The sequence below is a fragment of the Carassius auratus genome, unplaced genomic scaffold (assembly GCF_003368295.1).
Source record: "Carassius auratus strain Wakin unplaced genomic scaffold, ASM336829v1 scaf_tig00033558, whole genome shotgun sequence".
In the NCBI taxonomy this organism is placed as follows: domain Eukaryota; kingdom Metazoa; phylum Chordata; class Actinopteri; order Cypriniformes; family Cyprinidae; genus Carassius; species Carassius auratus.
The window spans coordinates 743-22,390 of record NW_020526091.1 but is presented as its reverse complement, the minus strand read 5'-3'; the positions used below and the strand labels follow the sequence as shown (position 1 = coordinate 22,390).

The 21,648-nt window shown below is 38.4% G+C and overlaps 2 protein-coding genes and 1 pseudogene across 2 annotated transcripts; 1 reads left to right on the top strand and 2 right to left on the bottom strand.

Annotated features, from left to right (window-relative positions):
* Nucleotides 1–90: 90 nt before the first annotated feature.
* LOC113081278 (transcription factor IIIA-like) lies at nt 91–2,881 on the bottom strand. The gene is made up of 9 exons (XM_026253351.1): nt 2,629–2,881; nt 2,430–2,524; nt 1,830–1,926; nt 1,657–1,745; nt 1,502–1,575; nt 1,314–1,397; nt 1,007–1,239; nt 866–919; nt 91–785 (listed from the first exon to the last, which is right to left on the bottom strand). Exons 1-9 carry the CDS (start codon nt 2,743–2,745, stop codon nt 654–656), a joined length of 975 nt encoding a protein of 324 aa, XP_026109136.1. The 5' UTR covers nt 2,746–2,881; the 3' UTR covers nt 91–653.
* An 8,185-nt stretch (nt 2,882–11,066) lies between these two features.
* LOC113081276 (60S ribosomal protein L21) lies at nt 11,067–13,246 on the bottom strand. The gene is made up of 6 exons (XM_026253349.1): nt 13,115–13,246; nt 12,380–12,458; nt 12,226–12,287; nt 12,032–12,144; nt 11,419–11,569; nt 11,067–11,191 (listed from the first exon to the last, which is right to left on the bottom strand). Exons 2-6 carry the CDS (start codon nt 12,444–12,446, stop codon nt 11,102–11,104), a joined length of 483 nt encoding a protein of 160 aa, XP_026109134.1. The 5' UTR covers nt 12,447–12,458; nt 13,115–13,246; the 3' UTR covers nt 11,067–11,101.
* Nucleotides 13,247–13,744: 498 nt separating this feature from the next.
* LOC113081275 (ubiquitin carboxyl-terminal hydrolase 12A-like) lies at nt 13,745–20,388 on the top strand (annotated as a pseudogene).
* The last annotated feature ends 1,260 nt before the right edge of the window (nt 20,389–21,648 follow it).

Below are 21,648 nucleotides of genomic sequence, written 5' to 3'. Positions count from 1 at the left end.
GATTATGCATTATGAGTTAATATTTTCACACTTCTGGTTATATTGTCCTGAAATCAGAAGATTTGTCAAAAGTCTGAAATAAGGTCTGTGGTTCACACAAGCTCAGGGTTCTCATGTTTTTTTCTACAGCATAAATTACACCGATTATACCACCTTGTGAATTTTTAAAGCCTTTTCCTTTTATATACAATGCCCGGTCACAACAGACTAGTGGGTAGAGAAGTTTTTCGGTTTCACATAATGACGATTAATGTCCTTGACAACCTCCGTAGTCCCATTTAGCCTCCTGTGAGCGAACAAACTCACTAGTCTACTTTCAGCATAGGTTTTTTGTTTTTAAAATCACTCCTGCAGTGAACAGTTTTAACTCAAACTTTCAGGGAACTTTCTGTAACTGAAGTATAAAGTGCTTCAGAGATTCGACAACTGCCCTTGACGTCAAAGTTCAAGGGTTGACTAGTTAACATGAACGGTCACTTCTTTTTCCACCATAATGAACTTTATTCACCACAAAACCAAAGTTGCAGAAGTGACCATTTATTTTGAAAAAAAAGTGATCCAAACTGAATGTGTCAAGTTGATAAACTGAACAAAACTTAAGTATGGGACAAAGGGTACGGTTCCATCAAAAAAAAAAAAAAAAAAAAAAAAAATTAAGGCAATGGCGTCTTTGAAGCGGTCTTGTTCAAGGACACATTTTGCAGACGCTTCGATAGTTGAGCAGCATCCGACAACTTCGTTTTGGATGGAGTCGTCTTGCACTTACGCTGCTTGACTTTTGGCTTCTGTAAGAGAGGATTTAGATTAGCATCTCCAATAATACATGTATTGAGACAAATACTGAAAATAACGGTCACAAGTTTACCTGTGGTTTTGTCCTCTGAGGGTCATGGACCACAAAGTGTCTTTCCAGACTTACCTGCGAGAAAGGGAACGCAACTTTAGCAATGGGGTGGGGGTGGGGGGGCTTTATGAACTTCAAATACGGACTCAAAATAAATCTGACCTCCATAGCAAAGGCTTTACCACAGCCTGCAAAAGTGCAGGTGAAGTCATGCTTCCTTTCATGGAAGACCAGAATATGGTTCTGGAGGTTGAAGTTTGTGGTGTAGCTCTTTTCACAGCCTTCTTGAATGCATTTAAACTCACGCCGCTCCCCAGAATGAACCGACTTTTTGTGCTTCTGCAAAAACCAGGCATCGTGGAAGATCTTCTTGCATTGATCACAAGGCAGGGTTACTGTAAACAATAGGATTAAGCAAAGGAACTTTACAACTTGCATTCAAATTCAATCAAAGTGACGGAGCACATACCTCGGTGTGCAGTCTTTTTGTGCTTATGATACTCGGACCAAGTTTTTCCTTTGAAGTTACAGTACTGCTCGTCACATGGGTAACCTAACATTTAGGAGGGAAAGTTACGCATCTAAAATAAATTAGATCTCAAACTGGATTGTTTGGAGATGTGAAATCTAGGTTTCTGCCTGATGAACGCACATTACCTTCATGCCTCTTCCAGTGTCCTTTTAGAGCTTTAGAGGATGCAAATTTGTTATTGCATCCCTCAATGTCACATCTATTAGAATAAATGCACGAGTAACCGGTCATAAATAAGAGCCGCCAAACAAAGCACATAAGATCTTAAAGCAACACTTACTCAAAGGGCAACTCCTCTGTATGCTCACAGGTGTGAAGTTTCCGTTGCTTCTTCTTACGGAACTCCTTTCCACAGTCTTGATAGTTGCACTACAAAATATTGCAAAGACATTTAAACAACGGAATGGATGGATAATACCACTTTGAGAAACTTCAATCATTCAAGTGACTCACCACATAACAGCTCTCGGTTTGGTGGTGAACGTGAGCAACATGGGTCCTCAAGGTGCCAGGCGTTGAAAATGCATCTGAACACCCGCTGACTGAGCAACTGTACCATTTAAAAAAAAAAGTGCACAAATTTGGCATTGTTAGGGTAAAGTATGACTACATGTAAAATCCTAGGGAGCTACCTAGCTAGACAACCTTTTGGGTTTCAACAAATACTCTCAGGGCTGCTTACTAGCTCTACAAGGAGAGAGCGTGATAGTTTTACATTCGAGTCAGAAGTGAATTGGTTGCTTGAAATGATTCAAATGAAGATTCAGATCACTTACACTTAAAGTAAATTTTTCGCCACACACTGGCATAACAATGTTACACAGAACGAGTCTTTCGTTCTGTGTAACTACTACAGAACGAAAGTAGTAGAATCCACACTACTACAGAACTTAAACTTGGGAGGAAACATTTTTATAAAAAAAAAAAAAAAAAAAAAAAAAACCCCACACAATAAAACCGGAAAATAAATCATATAGATAAGTGGAGTAAAAACAACTCGTGTGCCCTGCAAGTTCAAGTAAACCAGTAGTGATTGTGTGTGTGTTGACTCACAGGTAGGGTTTCTCTCCGCTGTGGCTCAGTTGATGTCTGGTGAGCTGGTAACGGGTGGAAAAGCTCTTCTCGCAGTCTCCACAAGCAAAGGGCTTCTGATGAATTATATATAAATATAAACTCTTACTCGTACTAATATGACCATTACTTGGTTATCTAGAGCCCAGACAAGATTAAGTTATTGATTGCCGTCACTCACCAGTCCCGTGTGTGTGCAGTAATGTGCTTCAAACTTCCACACCTTGGAAAACGTCGCTTTACATTCAGCGAAAGAACAAATTAAATGTTTATTCGGACGTTTAAGTCTTTCACCCATGCTAGCCGATTATTAACAGCTACTATCAGTTGTTGGCAGGTCGGTGCTCGGCCCACAACAGCGGAATTCGATTAAGCTCCATTTTATTGTGAGTGGAACATACCAACTGCGCACATTGAGAACTACATAGCTGCAACTATAGCGACAAAAACAACGGCGTGAAAATATCATATTTCCTATTACCTTGAATATTATTTTTTCATGTATTATTATTATTTTTAATAATGAAACATACACTACGAATAATTTAATGCTTTTGACTCACTAATTGTATTGTTGCGCTCTCACAAGTCGGCCTGGTCTGATTTGAATAGAGCTACCTTTATACGTCACAGACACATGACGTCGTGTCAGGCCCTCAACGATTATGTTTTTATTATTGCTATCATTAAAAGCCATCAATCTGATATTAAATTAAATTAAATGAACAAGAATACATAAAAAACGTCGGGGGTGTATAGAAAACACATTTAAATAATAAAAAATTATTAATTATTTTTTTATAGGTCGTATTGCTTCCTTTTTTACTTTATATGGTTTCAATATATATGTTTTATTTTCATATATTTTCTATTTATCATTGATTCTAAAATGGATATATGCAAATTTGTCAGAATAAAGCCTATTTCTCCTATTTCCATCTGGTTAATTTTACTAAATGAACCAGCATCACTGTTTATTTTCCATGGTGATTCACACATGGTATAACACCTGATAAACACTAAGTAACTGCTCACCTTCACAGACTTGTGATCAGGACTGAAGGTCTTTGGAAATGTCTGACAGAGATTTATGTGGATATTAAACCGTCAAGTGTCTCCATTCAAGTCTGTGTATGAATGTGTCTGTCTAGGGTGTTCAAAAGACTGCCTGGCTCCATCCATCACACGCACACGTGGAAATTACTGCCCTAATTGTGGTTTATCAGCCTCCAAGAACAGCCCACTGATATGTTTGATTTACTGCAGTCAAGATTGCTCCTATGTGTCCCAAGGTTATCATGCTTTACTTCAAAATAGCATACTGTAAACTATTTCACATTTCCTGTTTGCTGCACTTTATCTTGCGGCAAAGGGGTGTTGTTTTTTTTCTTTCTCCAACTTGGAATTATCTGATCCAGAACTTTTGTGTATTAATTATTCACAGGGACCTTACATTTAAATTATTAAACGGTAAATGACCATTAATAACCAAAGTCCACAATAAACAGCTTAGAAATTCAAGTGGGCCCTCTATTAAAGTCATCCAGACACTTTCCATATGAAATCAAATTCAGGGGACATTCCTGCCCTATGGCCACCGTTGTGCATCTTCATTCACATCATCCGGTCTTTTATTCTCCCAACCCTCCCATGTCTGGGACTGATCAATAAAGCCGCCTCAATATCTTACTGGCCATGATCTGTCCTGATAAGCCAGCAAGCCAAACGACAAACACCAGCTCACAGCCAAAATGTCATGCCTTCAGCCTAACAATTGAGCCATGTCTTGATGATTTCACAACCTTTAGGGGATTTCAAAAAGAGTAAGAGACTGTGGTGGGAGAAGACAACAAGATGTCTAGTTGTACTATCTCTGTATGCCATGTTTGCTTGTCTCCCTAACTGAGAGAGGAAAGTTAATGTGTAACATGGGCAGTCGATATGGCTGCTGCGCTGCTTAATAGTCTAAATCTCTGAGTGTCAAACAGGTATGATTAAGGACCTCAGGACTTGCCTCTGCCCACTCTACTCCATCCCTTTTTCCTCTTTACCTCTCTTCTGTTTACTTTGTTTAATTCAATCTATGAGTCAGGGCCTTGTAGCAATGTTGCAGAAGCTTCTTTAAAAATGTAGCATGTCAAGTTTTGCTAGTAGCTACAAAAACGTAGATAAGTACAATGAAGGTACTTGATATATATAACAATTATCAATTATAGGATTTAGAATTTGATTAGAGCAGTCTTTTCTGCCACAAAAACAGTGAGGAAGCAATTGATGAATGAACAGTCGGGTATGAAACAAAATGTGACATATATGAAATAATCCCCATAACATACATAAAAATCACCCTGTAGTAGTAGACAGGTGGAGCTGGGGAAGGTGGAGAGTTTCTGAATAGTGATGGGTCTTTCTTGAATAATTCTTCCATTTTGAACAAAATAACCAATGGAAAATAACCATCATGGCAGAAACACATTTATAAACTGTAAGAAGTAAAAAGCTACAATTAGAGACTAGAAACCCAGTAACTGTAAGAGTAAATAATAAATATAATAATGATGATTATGATGATGATGATGATGGTAATTATAACTATGCACCCGTTTGTAAGGAAGCGTTTAAATTAAATTCTCTATCTAATGCTGTCACGGCGCGTGATAAAAAAAAAGAACAAATTATAGGTTAAAGCCTTTTATACAGTCTATGGTTAAAGATTATGGGGCTGACACGTGATGAAAGAACGACTCAAACCCAAAGACTTGTCAGATAAGAGGTGAGGGGAACTAATCATAGACTGAAGATCCACAATGAATTAATCTTTTCAGTTTCTTATAGCATTATAGTTTTGTATTGTGTGTAGTGTGATCAACGTTTGCATAAGTACTAGTAGACATGCAAGGAAAGTAACACATAACATTTTAATAACATTTTTTTTATAAAAATGAACGAAATGACTCAGAATGAAAAAGATTTTGCATATTTAACAAGACTCATAGGACTGAGTCGGTAAAATGATCTGAACTTCCCATTGCTACTTCTGAAGTGCACTGCAACTACTACAGCAAGCACTAGCGGAGTATTTGAATCCTGAGCAGCAAGCTGATTGGCTGCTGATGCAAAAAGAAACCAATGATGTCATTGTATCATATTGATTTAGAACCTATCCACCTCATCTGAAGTTTCATGAAAGAACTTTAGATTCAATTCCATTATTTAAATAAAAGATTGTGGTAATGTTGTCCTGACTTTGATATATTATTCAGACTGAATTAGCAGTGTAAAGACCCTTAAAGACCAGTGTGAAGGGCTCTTAAAGTTCTGCAAATTTTCAAGCTTTGATGTGAAGTTCCTGTCTTAGTAGCATATAGTCAGTGTTAATTCATTACTAATGAAAATTCTTCTGCCATTCTTGCATTTTCTACATCTTTGTAGTGATCAATACCAGGGCAGCATGTCACTTGTTGATTGATACTATTGATTATGACCTCTGTGAGCCCTCATCACCTTCTTCCCAATCCTTACAAATATCTAACAGCAGCATGATAGTAGAGGGAACAGGGCCAGTGGATAGGCACAGCACACAATGAGGTTATCTATTCATCCTCACACATTCTCACAGTCATGCTATGACCTCTCAGCGTGCCTTCCTAATACTGTGGCTAATTCCCAGACCTGTGTGTCCTCTGAGGACAGAATGAATAGATCGTGCCTAAAAATGAATAAGGTCAGATTCTACCCCATACAGCTAAATCTAAATCAAGCTGTTCAACTATAATGCAGAAGTGCTGCATGCATATTGTGAAATATAAATGCAGTTAAGGATGTGCATGTGAGAACATCGTAGAATTAAGGCTGTTTCTCATACGCACCCACACAGCTGCTCCGTATCTCAGGAACTGACCCTAATTGAAGCAAATATTAGGTGAAGTACTGAGGTGGGATGAGATAACATTTGTCAGATATGCAGTCAGGCATTCAGCCACTCTGATTACACAGCACAAGTCAAGATAGAGAGAGGTGGTCCTCTCTTACACACCAAATCACACAAAGAACATCACGCACAAAAGGAGCTATTCATTTAGCAGCTATGTACATGCTCCACAAACCAGATCTGTATCAGCAAATTTGGGTATTTATGAGTGAGTGTTATGTAATTTAGTCATAATTTGACTCTTCACTTTAAATTTAAACATACATTGATTTATAGCTTATTTGGTGTTTTCACATTAGACAACCTGTTGTTAGGGCCCGAGCACCGAGGTGCGAGGACCCTCTTGTATCTGCTTTGTTTTTTATTATTATTATTCTTCTTCTTCTTCTTCTCCCGAATGAATCGCATTTTTGAGGGCTTTAACATGCTCAAAAAGTCATGAAACTTTGCACACTCGTCAAACCTGGTGAAAATTTTCGTCTGATATAGGATTCAGAAGAGGGTGTGGCAAAATGGCTCGACAGCGCCACCTATACCAAGAAAATCAACAGCCTTCCAGCTATGTTTCACGTACATGCACGAAAATTGGCACACATATGTAACACACCAATACCTACAAAAAAGACTCTTGGAGCGAAATTCTAAACCCAACAGGAAGTCGGTTATTTTTAATATTATGAGCATATTTTGTGTAATTTTTGTCATTTCCATGTGTTGTATTTTAACGAACTCCTCCTAGAGAGTTCTTCAAATCAACACCAAATTTGGTATGCCTAATCTAAAGGCCTTTGCGATGTTAAATTGCGAAGATCCTGACTTTTCGTTGAAGGGCGTGTCCGTGGCGGCCTGGCGAATTTCGATGATTCGCCATGAAAAATGAAGTTCCTATAACTCACACATACAATGACCAATCTGCCCCAAACTTCACATGTTTGATGAGACTCCGAACCTGAACAGATTGACATGCCCATATTCAGTTATAGTCATAGCGCCACCTATTGGCAACAGGAAGTGACATATTTTACGCTGCGACGAACTACTCCTAGAAATTTTATGACATCAATGTCTTTTTTGTGGTCAGTCTAATCTAAAGGCCTGTACGATGTTCAGTTGTGAAGATCTTGAGTTTTCGTTAAAAGGCTTGTTCATGGCGCCGCGACGAAGTTCGATGTCTCGCCATGGGAATAAAAGATGTTATAACTCAGATATAAAATGTCCGATCTTCCCCAAACTTCACATGTGTGATAAGAGTCCTGGCCTGAACAGATCTGCAGGCCAATATTCCACCGGGTGTGGCAGAACAGCTCTATAGCGCCACCTGTACACTTTCAACGGAGTGCGCCTCGAGCTATGTTTCACGTACATGTACAAAAATTGGTATACACATGTAACACTCCAATACCTACAAAAAAGTCTCTTGGTACGAAATCCGGATCCCAACAGGAAGTCGGTTATTTAGAATTTTCCCTTCAAAATTGGTGTTGTTTTTGCCATTTTCAGGGGTTGTACTTTAACGAACTCCTCCTAGAGATTTATTCAGAACAACACCAAACTTGGTCAGTGTAATCTAAAGCCCTTTGCGATAATAAATTGCGAAGGACTTGAGGTTTCGTTAAAGGGCGGGTCCATGGTGGCCTGACAAATTTCGATGTTTCGCCATGAAAAAGGAAGTTGCTGTAACTCAGACATACAATGTCCAATCTGCCCCAAACTTCACATGTTGGATAAGACTCTTGACCTGAACAGATCTACATGCCAATATTCAGTTATAGTCATAGCGCCACCTATTGGCAACAGGAAGTTACATATTTTACACTGCGACAAACTACTCCTAGAAATTTTATGACATCAATGTCTTTTTTGTGGTCAGTCTAATCTAAATACCTGTGTGATGTTTAGTTGTGAAGATCTTGAGTTTTTGTTAAAAGGTGTGTCCATGGCGCCGTGATGAAGTTCGATGTCTCGCCATGGGAATAAAAGATGTTATAACTCAGGCATAAAATGTCCGATCTTGCCCAAACTTCACTTGTGTGATAAGGGTCCTGGCCTGAACAGATCTGAAGGCCAATATTCCATCGAGTGTGGCAAAATGGCTCGATAGCGCCACCTATACACTTTCAACGGAGTGCGTATACACTTTAAACGGAGTACGCCTCAAGCTATGTTTCACGTACATGTACAAAAATCGGTACACACATGTAACACACCAATATCTACGAAAAAGTCTCTTGGTACGAAATCCGAATCCCAACAGGAAGTCAGTTATTTCGAATTTTCTCTGCAAAATTAGTGTTGTTTTGGCCATTTTCAGGGGTTGTACTTTAACGAACTCCTCCTAGATATTTATTCAGATCAACACCAAACTTGGTCAGTGTAATCTAAAGCCTTTTGCGATCTTAAATTGCGAAGATCTTGAGGTTTCGTTAAAGGGCGTGTCCATGGCGGCCTGACAAATTTCGATGTTTCGCCATGAAGTAGGATGTTGTTGTAACTCAGGCATAAAATGTCCAATCCTCCCCAAACCTCACATGTTCGATAAAAGTCCTGCCCTGAACACATCTGAAGGCCAATATTCCATTATAATGATAGCGCCACCTGCTGGCAACAGGAAGATTGGCACATATATGGAATAAACATTGATATATTCTACTTATATTTATGAGTTTAAACGCATATTTCTCACCGTTCACCTATTAACTAAAGCCACTCGCTGTCGGTGAGCCCGGGTGCGAGGGCCCGTTCATCGCTGCTTGCAGCTTTAATTTTATATTGTAATTTCAGAAAAACACAACATCATATTTGCTGAATGAAATCCAATATATATATATATATTTTTTTTTTCAGTAGTTTTGCTGACTCCAAACTTGGCTGTTTTGGTTTATCACACATTCTTACAAAATATAGCTTTTATTTTTATTTTATTTTTTTGCTTTAGACAACCTTAAGGGCCACTTCCAAAAGTGTCTGTTTTGCTCTAAAACACTTTCTTACAAAATATGATTGTATAGAATGTTTTGCTCAACAACCATAAAGCGAAGAAGTCTTGTAATCACCTGAAAAACTGCCACAATTATATAATTCTTTTTTTTTTTTTTGCCAGGTTACAGCTAGTTTATTTGTTCAGTTCTCACTAATTTTAAGTAATCACTAATTTTAAAGTCTCTGACCAGGGGTGTAGTTACACTTTAAACAAAATTCCTTATTGATCTGTCTTATAATTTTGATGCCAACAGAACTAATTTATTTTTAATATACTGTCATGATCTGTGCTACAAATGGAATCAATAATTGTATAGAGTCTAATAGATATTAGATAAGATATGCAATTAAAATACCGGTATTACATCCAGTTATGTGGTTTAGCCATAGACTGTATACAGTCTAAAACAGTGTTTAGCACACGAACTCAAGGATCTCGGAATTGGGATCATTCTGTCAAGACAAGGGCTAATGCTGCCTTCTAGTGACAGCTCATGCTAACTACCATACAATTAAGTACAGTCTTTTCCGAGCATTTTGCCACCTAGTAAAATAAAGTAATGTTCCTTCAGAAAGCGTTTTCTTATTCCACCGTTTTGAAAGTGAAATCTTCTAAATAGATGTTTTCTTTGTAGTAACGTCGGATGTGAATAACCTTGAGAGATCAGAATCACTACACTATGCAGGTAAATTTTTACATCCAAATGTTTAGTTGTAATGACATTACTTTCACCTTCTTTTTACAACTGCACCTACAACTAAAAGCAGTTGTAGAACTGTGAACAACAGAAAACTCTGGGGCTAGTCATGAAAAGAATGGGGAAAATTTTTTAACTTTCCTATAATCACAGTCGTTCTTTGTAACAGACTGGATATGAAGATCAGACTGTTCTTGAGCAATTCAACATAAGGCCACCTACAACACTTTAGAAATGTAAAGAGCTATTTCGCTGTGAGACGGGTTCATTACAGCCACATTTTTTTGTTGTACTTATTTTAGGCTGTGTGAAAGAGCAACTTAAAGGAAGCCAGTCCAGAGAAAGGATGTAATACACAAAACAGCTTTATAATTTTATAGATTTCTTTGGTCTTTAAACGAAAGCTGGGAACTTTCAGTAAACTATTTGATCACTCGATGTTTGACATGTACCACATGCAGTACAAATCCTTGGTAAGCATCATATTCTCCTCTAAAGCAAGAGAAACTGGAAAGCTTGTTGCTACCCATAGAAAAGTTAAAAGACCGTTCTAATACTGGAATATAATTTAACAGAACAGGCTGCGGCTAGCCATATTTTTAAACCAAAATCTTTCTGGAGAGAAGAAAAAGTACCATCGACAGGACAGATTGAAATTACTTCAACAAAACTAGGGTTTTCAATCAAATATGCAACATAATAGTGTGAGCAGCAATTAGAAGTCAAATGTTTGAACAACACTTACATCCTGAGCTGTGAACTGAAAATTATAACTAAAAATATGAAAAGCATATGCACCTAGTTCTATAATAGCTTTATCACAAGTAAATGGACTAAAGCAACAACTGTTTATTGACATGTTTCCTATAGTACTCCTATGGCACATCACTGTCAATTTACAACAATTATATAAAATATATAGTATTAACAATACTCCACACACAGCTCATATTCATTCACAATATAAAAGCACAATTGAACAAAGGATGAAGAAAGAGTTCCAAACTAACAGTATGTTACAAAGATCTTTATTTTGGTCAGCAGAATTATGCCATGAACTCGTAGGGGATGGGCTCCAGGAGCTGAGGCTCGTTGTTCTTGGTACTGACAAAGTGTGCTGGCCGTGGAGCAGCAGGCTGAAAACAAGATAAGACAACAACAATGATAGAACATCAGCCAGAACTGTTATAGCAGTGTCATTTCAACCAATCACACTATTTAAATATCATAATGGTTTTAGTTTACTTCAAATAACAGTTTGACATCTCAACATTAATTTACATCAGGGAGTACACGCCTGTCACCGTGCACATTACATTTAACATCCAGGACAGTAACCAGTTAACCCTAAAAGAGGTTATACCTGGCGTTTCAGATCAACCCAAGTGCCATTCTTCTTGGCCTCCAATTTCTGCTTCTCGTTCTCCTGAACACGCTTCAGGAAGCTGTCTCTGCTCTTTGAGTGCTTAACGTGCTCGATACGCACATTAATTCTCTTAGCCAGGATCTTCCCCCTAAAAGTAAAACCATAATTTGTCACTTAAAATGACGAGAAGCGTAGTACATTTACAAGATTTGTTCACGAGTGGCATGTTTCCATATTGACAATCTGGCAAAGGCATTAATGTGCCTGTCCAGGGTGCATAAGGATAACTGCTCTCGCCCACATTAATGACCACTTAGGACACTGGATGGCCCTTATGGCAAAGTGAATCTGGGGCATTCTGCATTAAAAGCCTTCACTTATATTGACAACATACACGTAGAACTGTTAGAACACTTATAACTGGTCGGTTAAATACTTAAGTTATAAATAAAATTGTTCTTTAAAAATAAAAACGCATCAATAAAAGTTTACATTAGACATTTTTCCTTTATTAAACTTAACTTTGTTTCTGACTGGTGCAACAACCTCCAGCTATCACTAGCTAATCTGAGTTGCATTATGACATGTATTTTTATAGCGTGGTACTTACTTGACTTGCTTGTTGACAATGATGCCTACAGCATGCTGTGTAACGTTATAAATGCGTCCTGTTTTGCCATGGTAGCATTTATGAGGCATGCCCTTCTGAATGGTTCCTGTGCCCTGGATAATAAAGTATTTTTAATAAATTACTCAACAACAAAAGAGCACAATGTAGCAATTCTTTCATTGAATAAATCTTACCTTGATGTCTACAATATCACCCTTCTTGTAGATGCGCATGTAAGTGGACAGAGGGATTGGGCCTGTTATTGAATGAAAAAGTGTCAGATTAACAATTTCTAACACTATGTTTGTGCTAAAGTACAGAAAAAAAATTTGATATAAATGACCTCACCATGCTTGCGGAAGGGCCTGGCAAACATATACCTGGTCCCCCTCCTCTTGCCTCTGGTGTTCGTCATGATGCCTGATTACTGGGTGCAAAAGACGTACAATTCAGTTTCAATTCCAATTTCTAGAAAAAAAATTCTCAAGCACTTCATTTAACTATTTGATATCCAGCCACGGTATATTAAAAAACACACTTAGCTTAGAGAGAGTTTAGCCATCAACTGTATAATATAATTCCACATAAAATGACAATTAAAATGTACATTGCTCATATAGATGCTAAAACGCAATTACTCCAATAACGAAGAACAAAATTACAGACACTTGCTACTTAAAGACATTAAGACGTCTCTATGACAAAAGATCGGTTTAGCTCCTCCAGCAAACATTCATGGCCAACAACTGCACATGGGACCGAACTGAAGTGACATCGTACAACTGTCGAAAGTATTTCTGCGCTCGTCATACATAGTACGAAGATACAGACAAATTGGTAATATTACTACACGTCCTCTTTATGTCTGACTCTGCGCAGTCTGTACAAGTTTGGACCGCATGGGACGCACACGCTCCAACTCGACTCTATATTTCACTCTTTACGGCATCCAGAAACGCTCTTGCGAGCTTAATTTCAATGCCTTGCCAGGAAAGATATTTTTGGCCACTTTGTGTGGCACTTCTGCTCAACGTGAGCGATGTAATTAACGATTTAATACATAATGTCTGGAGCACATCTTACCCCCGGTTGCTCGCAAGATGGCGGGTACGGCGGAAAGAGAATGATGGGGTCCTGCGGTGCTTCCTTCAAAGCACGAATAGGAGGACTACTCACTTGCCTGAGTAAAAGTATCGCAGCGGTTGGTCTACGGGCAGTGATGTCATCGTCTTACAAAAACAGGGAACTTTTATTTTATTTTTTTACTAATTTAAACTTTATAAAGTCATTTATAAACTGATTTACAGCGTGAGAGAGCATTGCATGGATTACAAATGTTATAGGTTCAAAGAATCGCGTAAATGTATTATTATTATTTTATTTTTTTAAATAAGAAGCTTAACCTTTAACCTTCATTCCAATTTGTTTGGAATGAAAATAACCTTGATTAGATAATATAAATCTATTATAATTTAAATATATTTATTTTATAATTAATATAATATATATTTTAATACAATATGTATTCAAATAAATAGTTTCACTAGTTTACTAATTATTTGTACTGCAGTGTTATTTTATTAAAAGTACCGACATGCACTACGTGATTTGATATAAAAAATGTTTTATTGTTTTATTGAATACTGTTTATGTAATTTAATTTCTCCCTTGTGTGTGTACAAATCTGTTTTTATAATCCCTTGGCGGTCTCATCAGCAGACGGTTGCCAGAGGGCGATAGGACCCTGCGGATCTTGCTTTGGCTGAGACGCAGTCAGTCCACACTGGGACTCCTCTTCGCCTCCGCGCGGTGATTGGGTGGAAGATGGCGCTGGGCGAATGGAAATCCTAATGACAGTTTCCAAATTTGCCTCTTTTTGTACCATGGTGAGTAAATATCACTTCAATCGCAGATAATTGTTCGTCAGTCCTCGCGTGATATTGTAAAGGGTCGCTAGCTGCATTAGTTAAGTCAGTCGGACTCCTCGGGTTGCCAGTTTTCCTCTGCTGCAGTTGCGAGCTGTCTTTATCCGTCTGTGTGCTCGCTTTGAATTTTGCCTTGGGCCTAAATAATCACTGCTATTTGGTAGATATACGACACGACCGTATTGTCGTCACAACACAACGTTAGGCTTTTAAATTCGCCCTTCCTTATAGGATTTGCTGAAGGCAGCAAAACAGATCTGCTAACTGCTGAGCTCAAGTGTCATTCAGCTCGGGGTTTGATCGCGAGATGTCCTCAATAAGCGCGAAGACAGTGACATCTAAATGAATCTCTGATTGATATTTATGCGTGATAAATGAGTACAAGCCTTCAGACAAGCATTGTGTTAGGTATGGCAAACGTGAGCATCATGTTGATGTAAAACGCGTTGAGTGTACCTGAGCTTCAGTGCTAAGCTGTTGCCTGTGCGGTCACATCGTGATTTCACGGTCCCATCCCCTCTCTGCATCTCCGTACCCAGTGTTTTCCAACATAAACTATCTGCTTTATTCGCATATTGATTATGATACCCCCCACACCATGTATTTGGAGTTTTTTTTAAATGTAAAAGTGACCGCAGTGAAATGCTAATGGCTGCTAATGTAACGTTAGTTGTTTTTAGGTTTACATTTACTTGTTTTTCATGATCTTGCATTTTTAAAACCCTCATTTTCAATCAGTTGATCAGTTTTTGTTTTAATCTTAGCAAATGTGTCTTGGATGTGTGTCAGACGTCTTTACCATATTTTTTTTTTCTTCTAAAAATGTAAGAAATACTTAAGTCATCTTATTTATTGAAAAATATGGTGGTTAAAACCAACTTACAATAGTTTTACTGTAGTAACAGTAACTGTATGTGGTAGAAACTGTGGTTAGCGTAGTAATTTAAGAGACTCTATCTAATTGTATGCAGCTGTAAATGCCTGAACAGCTGTTCATCTGTTCTATTGCAGGGCGCCAATGCCTCCGCTTTGGAGAAAGAGATCGGCTCGGAACAGTTCCCTGTCAATGAGCATTACTTCGGATTGGTAAACGTAAGCAAAGACATTCCCTGTTGTCTCACATTGTCTTCTCCAGCCAGCGTGTTTTTATTGTTATGATCTGGAATCAGTGTGTGTGTTGTGTCTGTTTCGTTCCACAGTTTGGAAACACCTGCTACTGTAACTCTGTGCTCCAGGCTCTGTACTTCTGCCGGCCGTTCCGGGAGAAGATCCTTGCATACAGGAGCCAGCCGCGCCGCAAGGAGAACCTGCTCACCTGCCTGGCTGACCTGTTCCACAGTATAGCCAACCAGAAGAGGAAAGTCGGCGTGATACCCCGAAGAAATTCATTACGAGATTACGTAAAGAGAATGGTAAGGAACACAAGCAGGAAGGGATTGTATTCAAAGTTTTAATGTGAATTTAGATGCTACTTCTAGGTCATAAAATGCCCATGAAGTTGTTCTTACAGTGCATTGAAGGAAACATAATCGCAAACTGCATCTCATTTACTAAATCTATATAATTTGCGCATAGTATCTAACAAATAAATAATTAATTTGCATAAAGCATACCATGAATGATGAGACGTTAGCTACAAATAAGTTAACTCTAAGATTTTTCATATACAGAACTGTTAATACTATACAGTACAGTCCCATTAGTTAATGCATTAAATAAAATTAATTAAAGGGGGGGTGAAATGCTCGTTTTCACTCAATATCCTGTTAATCTTGAGTACCTATAGAGTAGTACTGCATTCTTCATAACTCCAAATAGTCTTTAGTTTTATTATATTCATAAGAGAAAGATAGTCTGTACCGATTTTTCCCGGAAAAACACGACCGGCTGGAGGCGTGACATGTGGGCGGAGCTAAAGAATCATGAGCGCCAGTAGGCTTTTGCGTTGAGAGCGTTTGGAAGCTGTGACATTACTGTGGGAAAATATAAATAAATAAACGATGTGCAAATCCGGCGTCAAACTGGGCCTTGTTTGTAAAACAAGCATCTTCGAAATGCAGGGAACAAACAAAAACACTTGCACAACTCCGTTGATGCTCTGTAAAAATAAACTCCATCCACTGGTCCCTTAAGGCTGTTTTTTTTTTTTTGGTAATCTGTGCAGGGTTGTCTTGCCCTGGTCAACAAAAACACACTTCTTTTGTGACATTTCGCGACGCTCTCGCTCTTATCAGTGAATGCCTCTGCTCTCAGTGCTCTGCTATACGGGAGCGCGCGCTCTTCCGGCAGAAGTGCCTTAGGACCCATATAAGGAAACTCCGCTCCATCTAACATCACACAGACCCATACTCTAAAAAAACTTTCTGAAACTTGTGACAAACCGAAAAATACTCCTTCAAACGTACAACTTAATTTTTGAAACTTTGTCCATGTTTAGCATGGGAATCCAACCCTCAGTGTAAAAAACTCAGTATGCATGAAATAGCATTTCACCCCCCCTTTAACAATGACGAATTCAATACATTGGAGCGATCGTTCAAGCACTTTTTAACTAACAATGAAAACTACTTCTAAATGTAATCATAATTACATTTTATTTAATTTAATTAAATGTATGCATTTAGCAGACGCTTTTATCCAAAGCGACTTACAGTGCATTCAGGCTATACATTTTTACATATCACGTGTTACCGGGTAATCGAACCCCCAACCTTGCGCTTAATAGTGCAGTGCTCTACCAATTGAGCTACAGGAACACTGAATTGAAGTTAATGTTAATTTCGATTAATTATCGATACAATAATAAAATAAAAAGTTGTATCTGTGTAAATATTGTTTTAATTGAGTTGAGCTAACATGAACTAAAAGTAGTTTTTTATTAACTGATGTTAACAAAGACTAATAAATATTGTAACAAATGTGTTGGTCATTGTTAGTGCATGTTAACTAATGTTACCGCAAAAACGTAATATTTTTCAAATGCAGCAATGCAATTGAAATAGCATCGCAAAACCATCTACTACTTAGTTGTCAACACATTCAACGTTCATGTGTTCCTTGTAAAACATTCTTTCTCCGTGTACTCCCACAGAACTGTTTGATAACTACATGCAGCAAGATGCACACGAGTTCCTCAACTACCTGCTGAACACTATAGCAGACCTGCTACAAGAAGAGCGCAAGCAAGACAAGCAGAATGGCAAATTGGCCAATGGCACACTCGATTCACAGAACAATAACAGCACCCCACCCTCCTCCACATGGGTTCATGAGATCTTCCAGGGCACGTTGACCAATGAGACGCGATGCCTCACCTGCGAGACGGTAAAAGCACCTCACATAAACCCGTTAGTCCAATAAGACATTACCCTGATAGTTCTGCTGGCTTTGATTGGCTGTGCTTTTATCTGAGGCTTCTTTGGACTTTGTTCTCTCATAGATAAGCAGTAAAGATGAGGATTTCTTGGATTTGTCAGTGGACGTGGAGCAGAACACTTCAATCACACACTGTCTCAGGTCTAAAAGCACACTCACACTTGAACCCATTTTAAACATGAATATATATATATGTATGTATATGTATGTATGTATATGTATGTATATACATATATGTATATATGCAAGTTTTAATAAATTAATGTTTTTCATACTGGCCCTTTATAGAGGTTTCAGTAATACAGAGACCTTGTGCAGTGAGTATAAATATTACTGTGAGGAATGCAGAAGTAAACAAGAGGCACACAAACGGTGAGCATTCATTTCTGCCAGCTGCTTCCTGGTTTTCTGAACGTGTATGTACAGAATATACTTAATATATGAATGTGTTTGAGTCTAGAATGCGGGTTAAGAAACTTCCCATGATCCTCGCCTTGCACTTGAAGAGATTTAAATACATGGAGCAGCTGCAGCGCTACACTAAGCTAAGCTACCGTGTCGTCTTCCCTCTGGAGCTCCGCCTCTTTAACACTTCTGGCGATGCCACCAATCCCGAGAGGCTTTACGACCTGGTCGCTGTGGTGGTGCATTGTGGCAGGTGAGTCGATACAAGAATGGCGTTCCAGTACACTTTAAGACCCCGCTGTCATTTTGAAGTGCATTTCACTTCGTCAAGTGGACGAGGGAAGATTACTCGGACATACCCTCGACTTTGACCGAGGGAGCGAGTCTGCTTCATATGCACACTTCAGGCCACTCTATAGACCAGAATGCAATTCGACTATGACGTTATCGCAGATCGCGTTTAATTTATCCCCACCCCAAACAACTCTAAAATATATAAATAATATTTATTTTACATTTATAACAGCCCCAGCATGCATCTATACATATAGAGTGCTGTACCAAACAGATTCGTAAGGTGAAAAATGTAAACAATAAACCAATTCCATAGTGGATTCTAAGTGATCAAGGGCTTAGGACGTTCTAGTTCAGCCCATTCAATGGGTTCCTCCAGAAGTGAGCACTCATTCAACGTAATCAACGACCGAGTAAACAAGACGAAGGGAAGCTAGCGAGTGAAGGGCATAAAAAAAGTTAACAGGAGGACAGCCAAAAGTTTGAATGAAATCCAGGAAGCCAGAATGGACTTTCAAACATTTATAAATGTGTTTTTCTTCCTCCTCCATTGTCTGATTTCACAATACTTGCTTGTGTGAACAGAATCTCTTCATGCAAGCTTTTGGAAATCTCTCCTTGCAAAAACTAAAAATAAAAAGGAGAACTGTACTGATTTGCTTCCTTAATTTCTGTATGTATGTGTTTGTGTGCTTTTATAGTGGTCCAAACCGAGGACACTACATCGCAATTGTAAAAAGTCATGATTTCTGGCTACTATTTGATGATGACATCGTAGAGGTAAGCTGCCATCCGTCATATATAACTATTAATTATTTACTTTGATAGAAATTTGCAAGATTCAGAGTTCCCACAGGCATGGGGGATAATAATAAAATATAATAAAAAAAAAACTGAGTTTTAGTATAATAAATAAGTTACTAAATAATGAATTAATAAATAAAGGTTATATTATTTTTTTATATTTATATTTATAATAGATTTTTTTTATTTTTATATTATCCTAATCTTTAATTTTATTTACATATGTGTGTAAGATAAAATGACTGACTGATCTTAAATCATGTTTCAAGATCAAGTGTCTTTGTTTTGTCTTAAGATGCACACCAGTAATGTGTTTTTTTTCTAAAGCATGTTTATAAAAAATACTTAAATGTCCTATTTAATTGGTCTCGAACTCAATTCCTGGAGGGCCACAGCTCTGCACAGTTTAGCTCCAAACTAAACCAAGCACACCTGATCCAGCTAATCAAAGGCTTCAGGATTACTAGAAACTTACGAGCAGGTGTTAGTTGAAGCTTGTGGGAGCTAAATTCTGCAGAGCTGTGGCCCTCCAGGAACTGAGTTTGAGACCACTGTCCTAATTGAACTATGGCCTAATCCTGGCTTAGGCTAAGCGATGTCTCTGAAACCGGACCAGTGTCTTTATAGTGAATTTGTATTTTTCTAGTCATGCTTTTCTACAAATGTCACGGAAAAGTAATTGATTACAGAACGGTCTTTCTGCAGTTGTTTAAAAAAAGTGTTTTGTTTCCTCCTGTAGAAAATTGATGCGCAGGCGATTGAGGAGTTCTACGGATTAACCTCGGAAATTTCCAAGAACTCTGAGTCCGGGTACATCCTGTTTTACCAGTCCAGAGACTGAGAGAGGCCAGAGCAGCGTCCCCTTACAGACACCTGTGCAGCAGACGTGCCTGTACGCTGAACCCTGCGCAGGGTTCTTACTGCAGCGGCGCCTCACACACACCCCACCCCACCCGTCCAAGCCCACCCTCGCCGGTCTCCACGCAGCAGTAACGTTGGACGCGATGCAGTCGCAAGGCCTTTTGAACGTTGTTTGTCAGTTGTTTTTACGTTGTGGGAGCGTTTCATCACTCGTGTTCAGTCCTTTACCGTGGAGAGAATGTGTTTAGTGTAACAGACTGTATGATACAACCCGGATTTGCATTCAGCTTTCATGCTGCAACCTTTTGATTCCTGTGGCTGTGAGAAGGCTGAAGACTTGTGCATGGGGAAAGTGGGTGTGTTTATTATAATGGCGGGGAGGGTCTAAAACGCTCCAGGTGCGGGGCATAGCGGGTTATGTATTTCTACCTTGTACAGAGTGATATTTGTATAAATATTATGAGAATTATAATAATATTACTGATATAGCCAAAAAAAGAGGATAGAACCAGAAAAGATGTATAACACTATGGTGCACTTTTGATACAGTTTTGTAGATGTCGGAAGGTTAATGTAAGGGTTTGCTTGAGACGGCCTGTTGTGAAATTATCATTTTCTGTTTTAAAGAAAAATAAATAAAAGTGTATACACCAAGATAGGATGTATGCATGTAAGCATGTAAATACCAGCTATCACCAGCCTACTGCGATTTGATTGGACGCCTTTTTTTTTTTTCCTGTGCTGATGACTCATTCTTGGTCACTGTGGCCCCTCAGTGGCCGGTCAAGATTACTGCAAGATGGAGAATTCCATAGCATCATTTCTTTATCACCGTTTGCTTTCCTCTCACTCCAGCTTTAAAGGATTCTGTGTTGTTTTGCAATGACTTTGCTTGGTCATTATTGCATAAAATGAGGTTGACTCCTTTTTCAATTTGCATGAAAGGTTACACATATTTATTAGAACTCAAAAGCAATTCTCAAATCTGTCATTTGAGAGCCATATCGAGCGTAGTCTCAGACTGGAAAGGATTTTATCAGGCGTCATCACTGACTGTGCAGTTTAGTTTATGAGGAGGTGTGAGTCTGTCTGATTGCGAGGCATGGGGAAGAAGGCTGTGCGGGGTTAAAGGATGGAGGAGAGGGAAGATAGTGGGGGAAGTGGGTGACACAGATGAGCATACTGTTAATAGCTCTCACCGAGAATAGCTCTCACAGGGGAGCAACACAATGTGCATCTTTCCAGAAAGATGCAGTCTGAATGTCAGATGCTAGATATATGGGTCTCATCCTACACAGACACATTGCAATACCTTCTGGGTCATTTGAAATGGGTGCTTTTTTTATTGTGAAAAGGTGGTTTTTAAGGTGAATATTTAAAGCAAAAAAAAGTCTTATGGTGTTAATATTACATTTTGCCAAGTCAAGCTAAACTGAAACCTTAAGTTGCGATGCTTGTTTTGGCATGTTTTAGTCCTATCAAAGAGTAACCAAGTTCAGTTTTTACAGTTAATTTAGCCATTACCAGCCTTTCAAGGTCATTGTTTATAAATTATTATAATAATAGGTATTAATTGGTAATTTTCAAAATCATTATCCTACTTTATGCCCTTTAGCATTTTTTATTTTTTATTTAAAGGTGACATATTATGCCCCTTTTTATATTATGTAATAAAACCTCTGGTGTCCCCAGAATGTGTCTGTAAAGCTTCAGCTCAAAATACCCCACAGATAATTTATTAAATCATTTGAAAATGCCTATTTTGAGTGGAAGCAGAAACATGCTGTTTTTCAGGCTTTCTTTAAATGAAAATGAGCTGCTGATCCCCGCCCCTTTTCCAGAATAGAGCTGCGTTATTACAGCTCGTACCTGCTAAAAAACATGTTCTGATTATCATGTTAATAGCACTGAAATCATCCGTATTAGTTGGTTTACTCTGAGTGCACACATCTG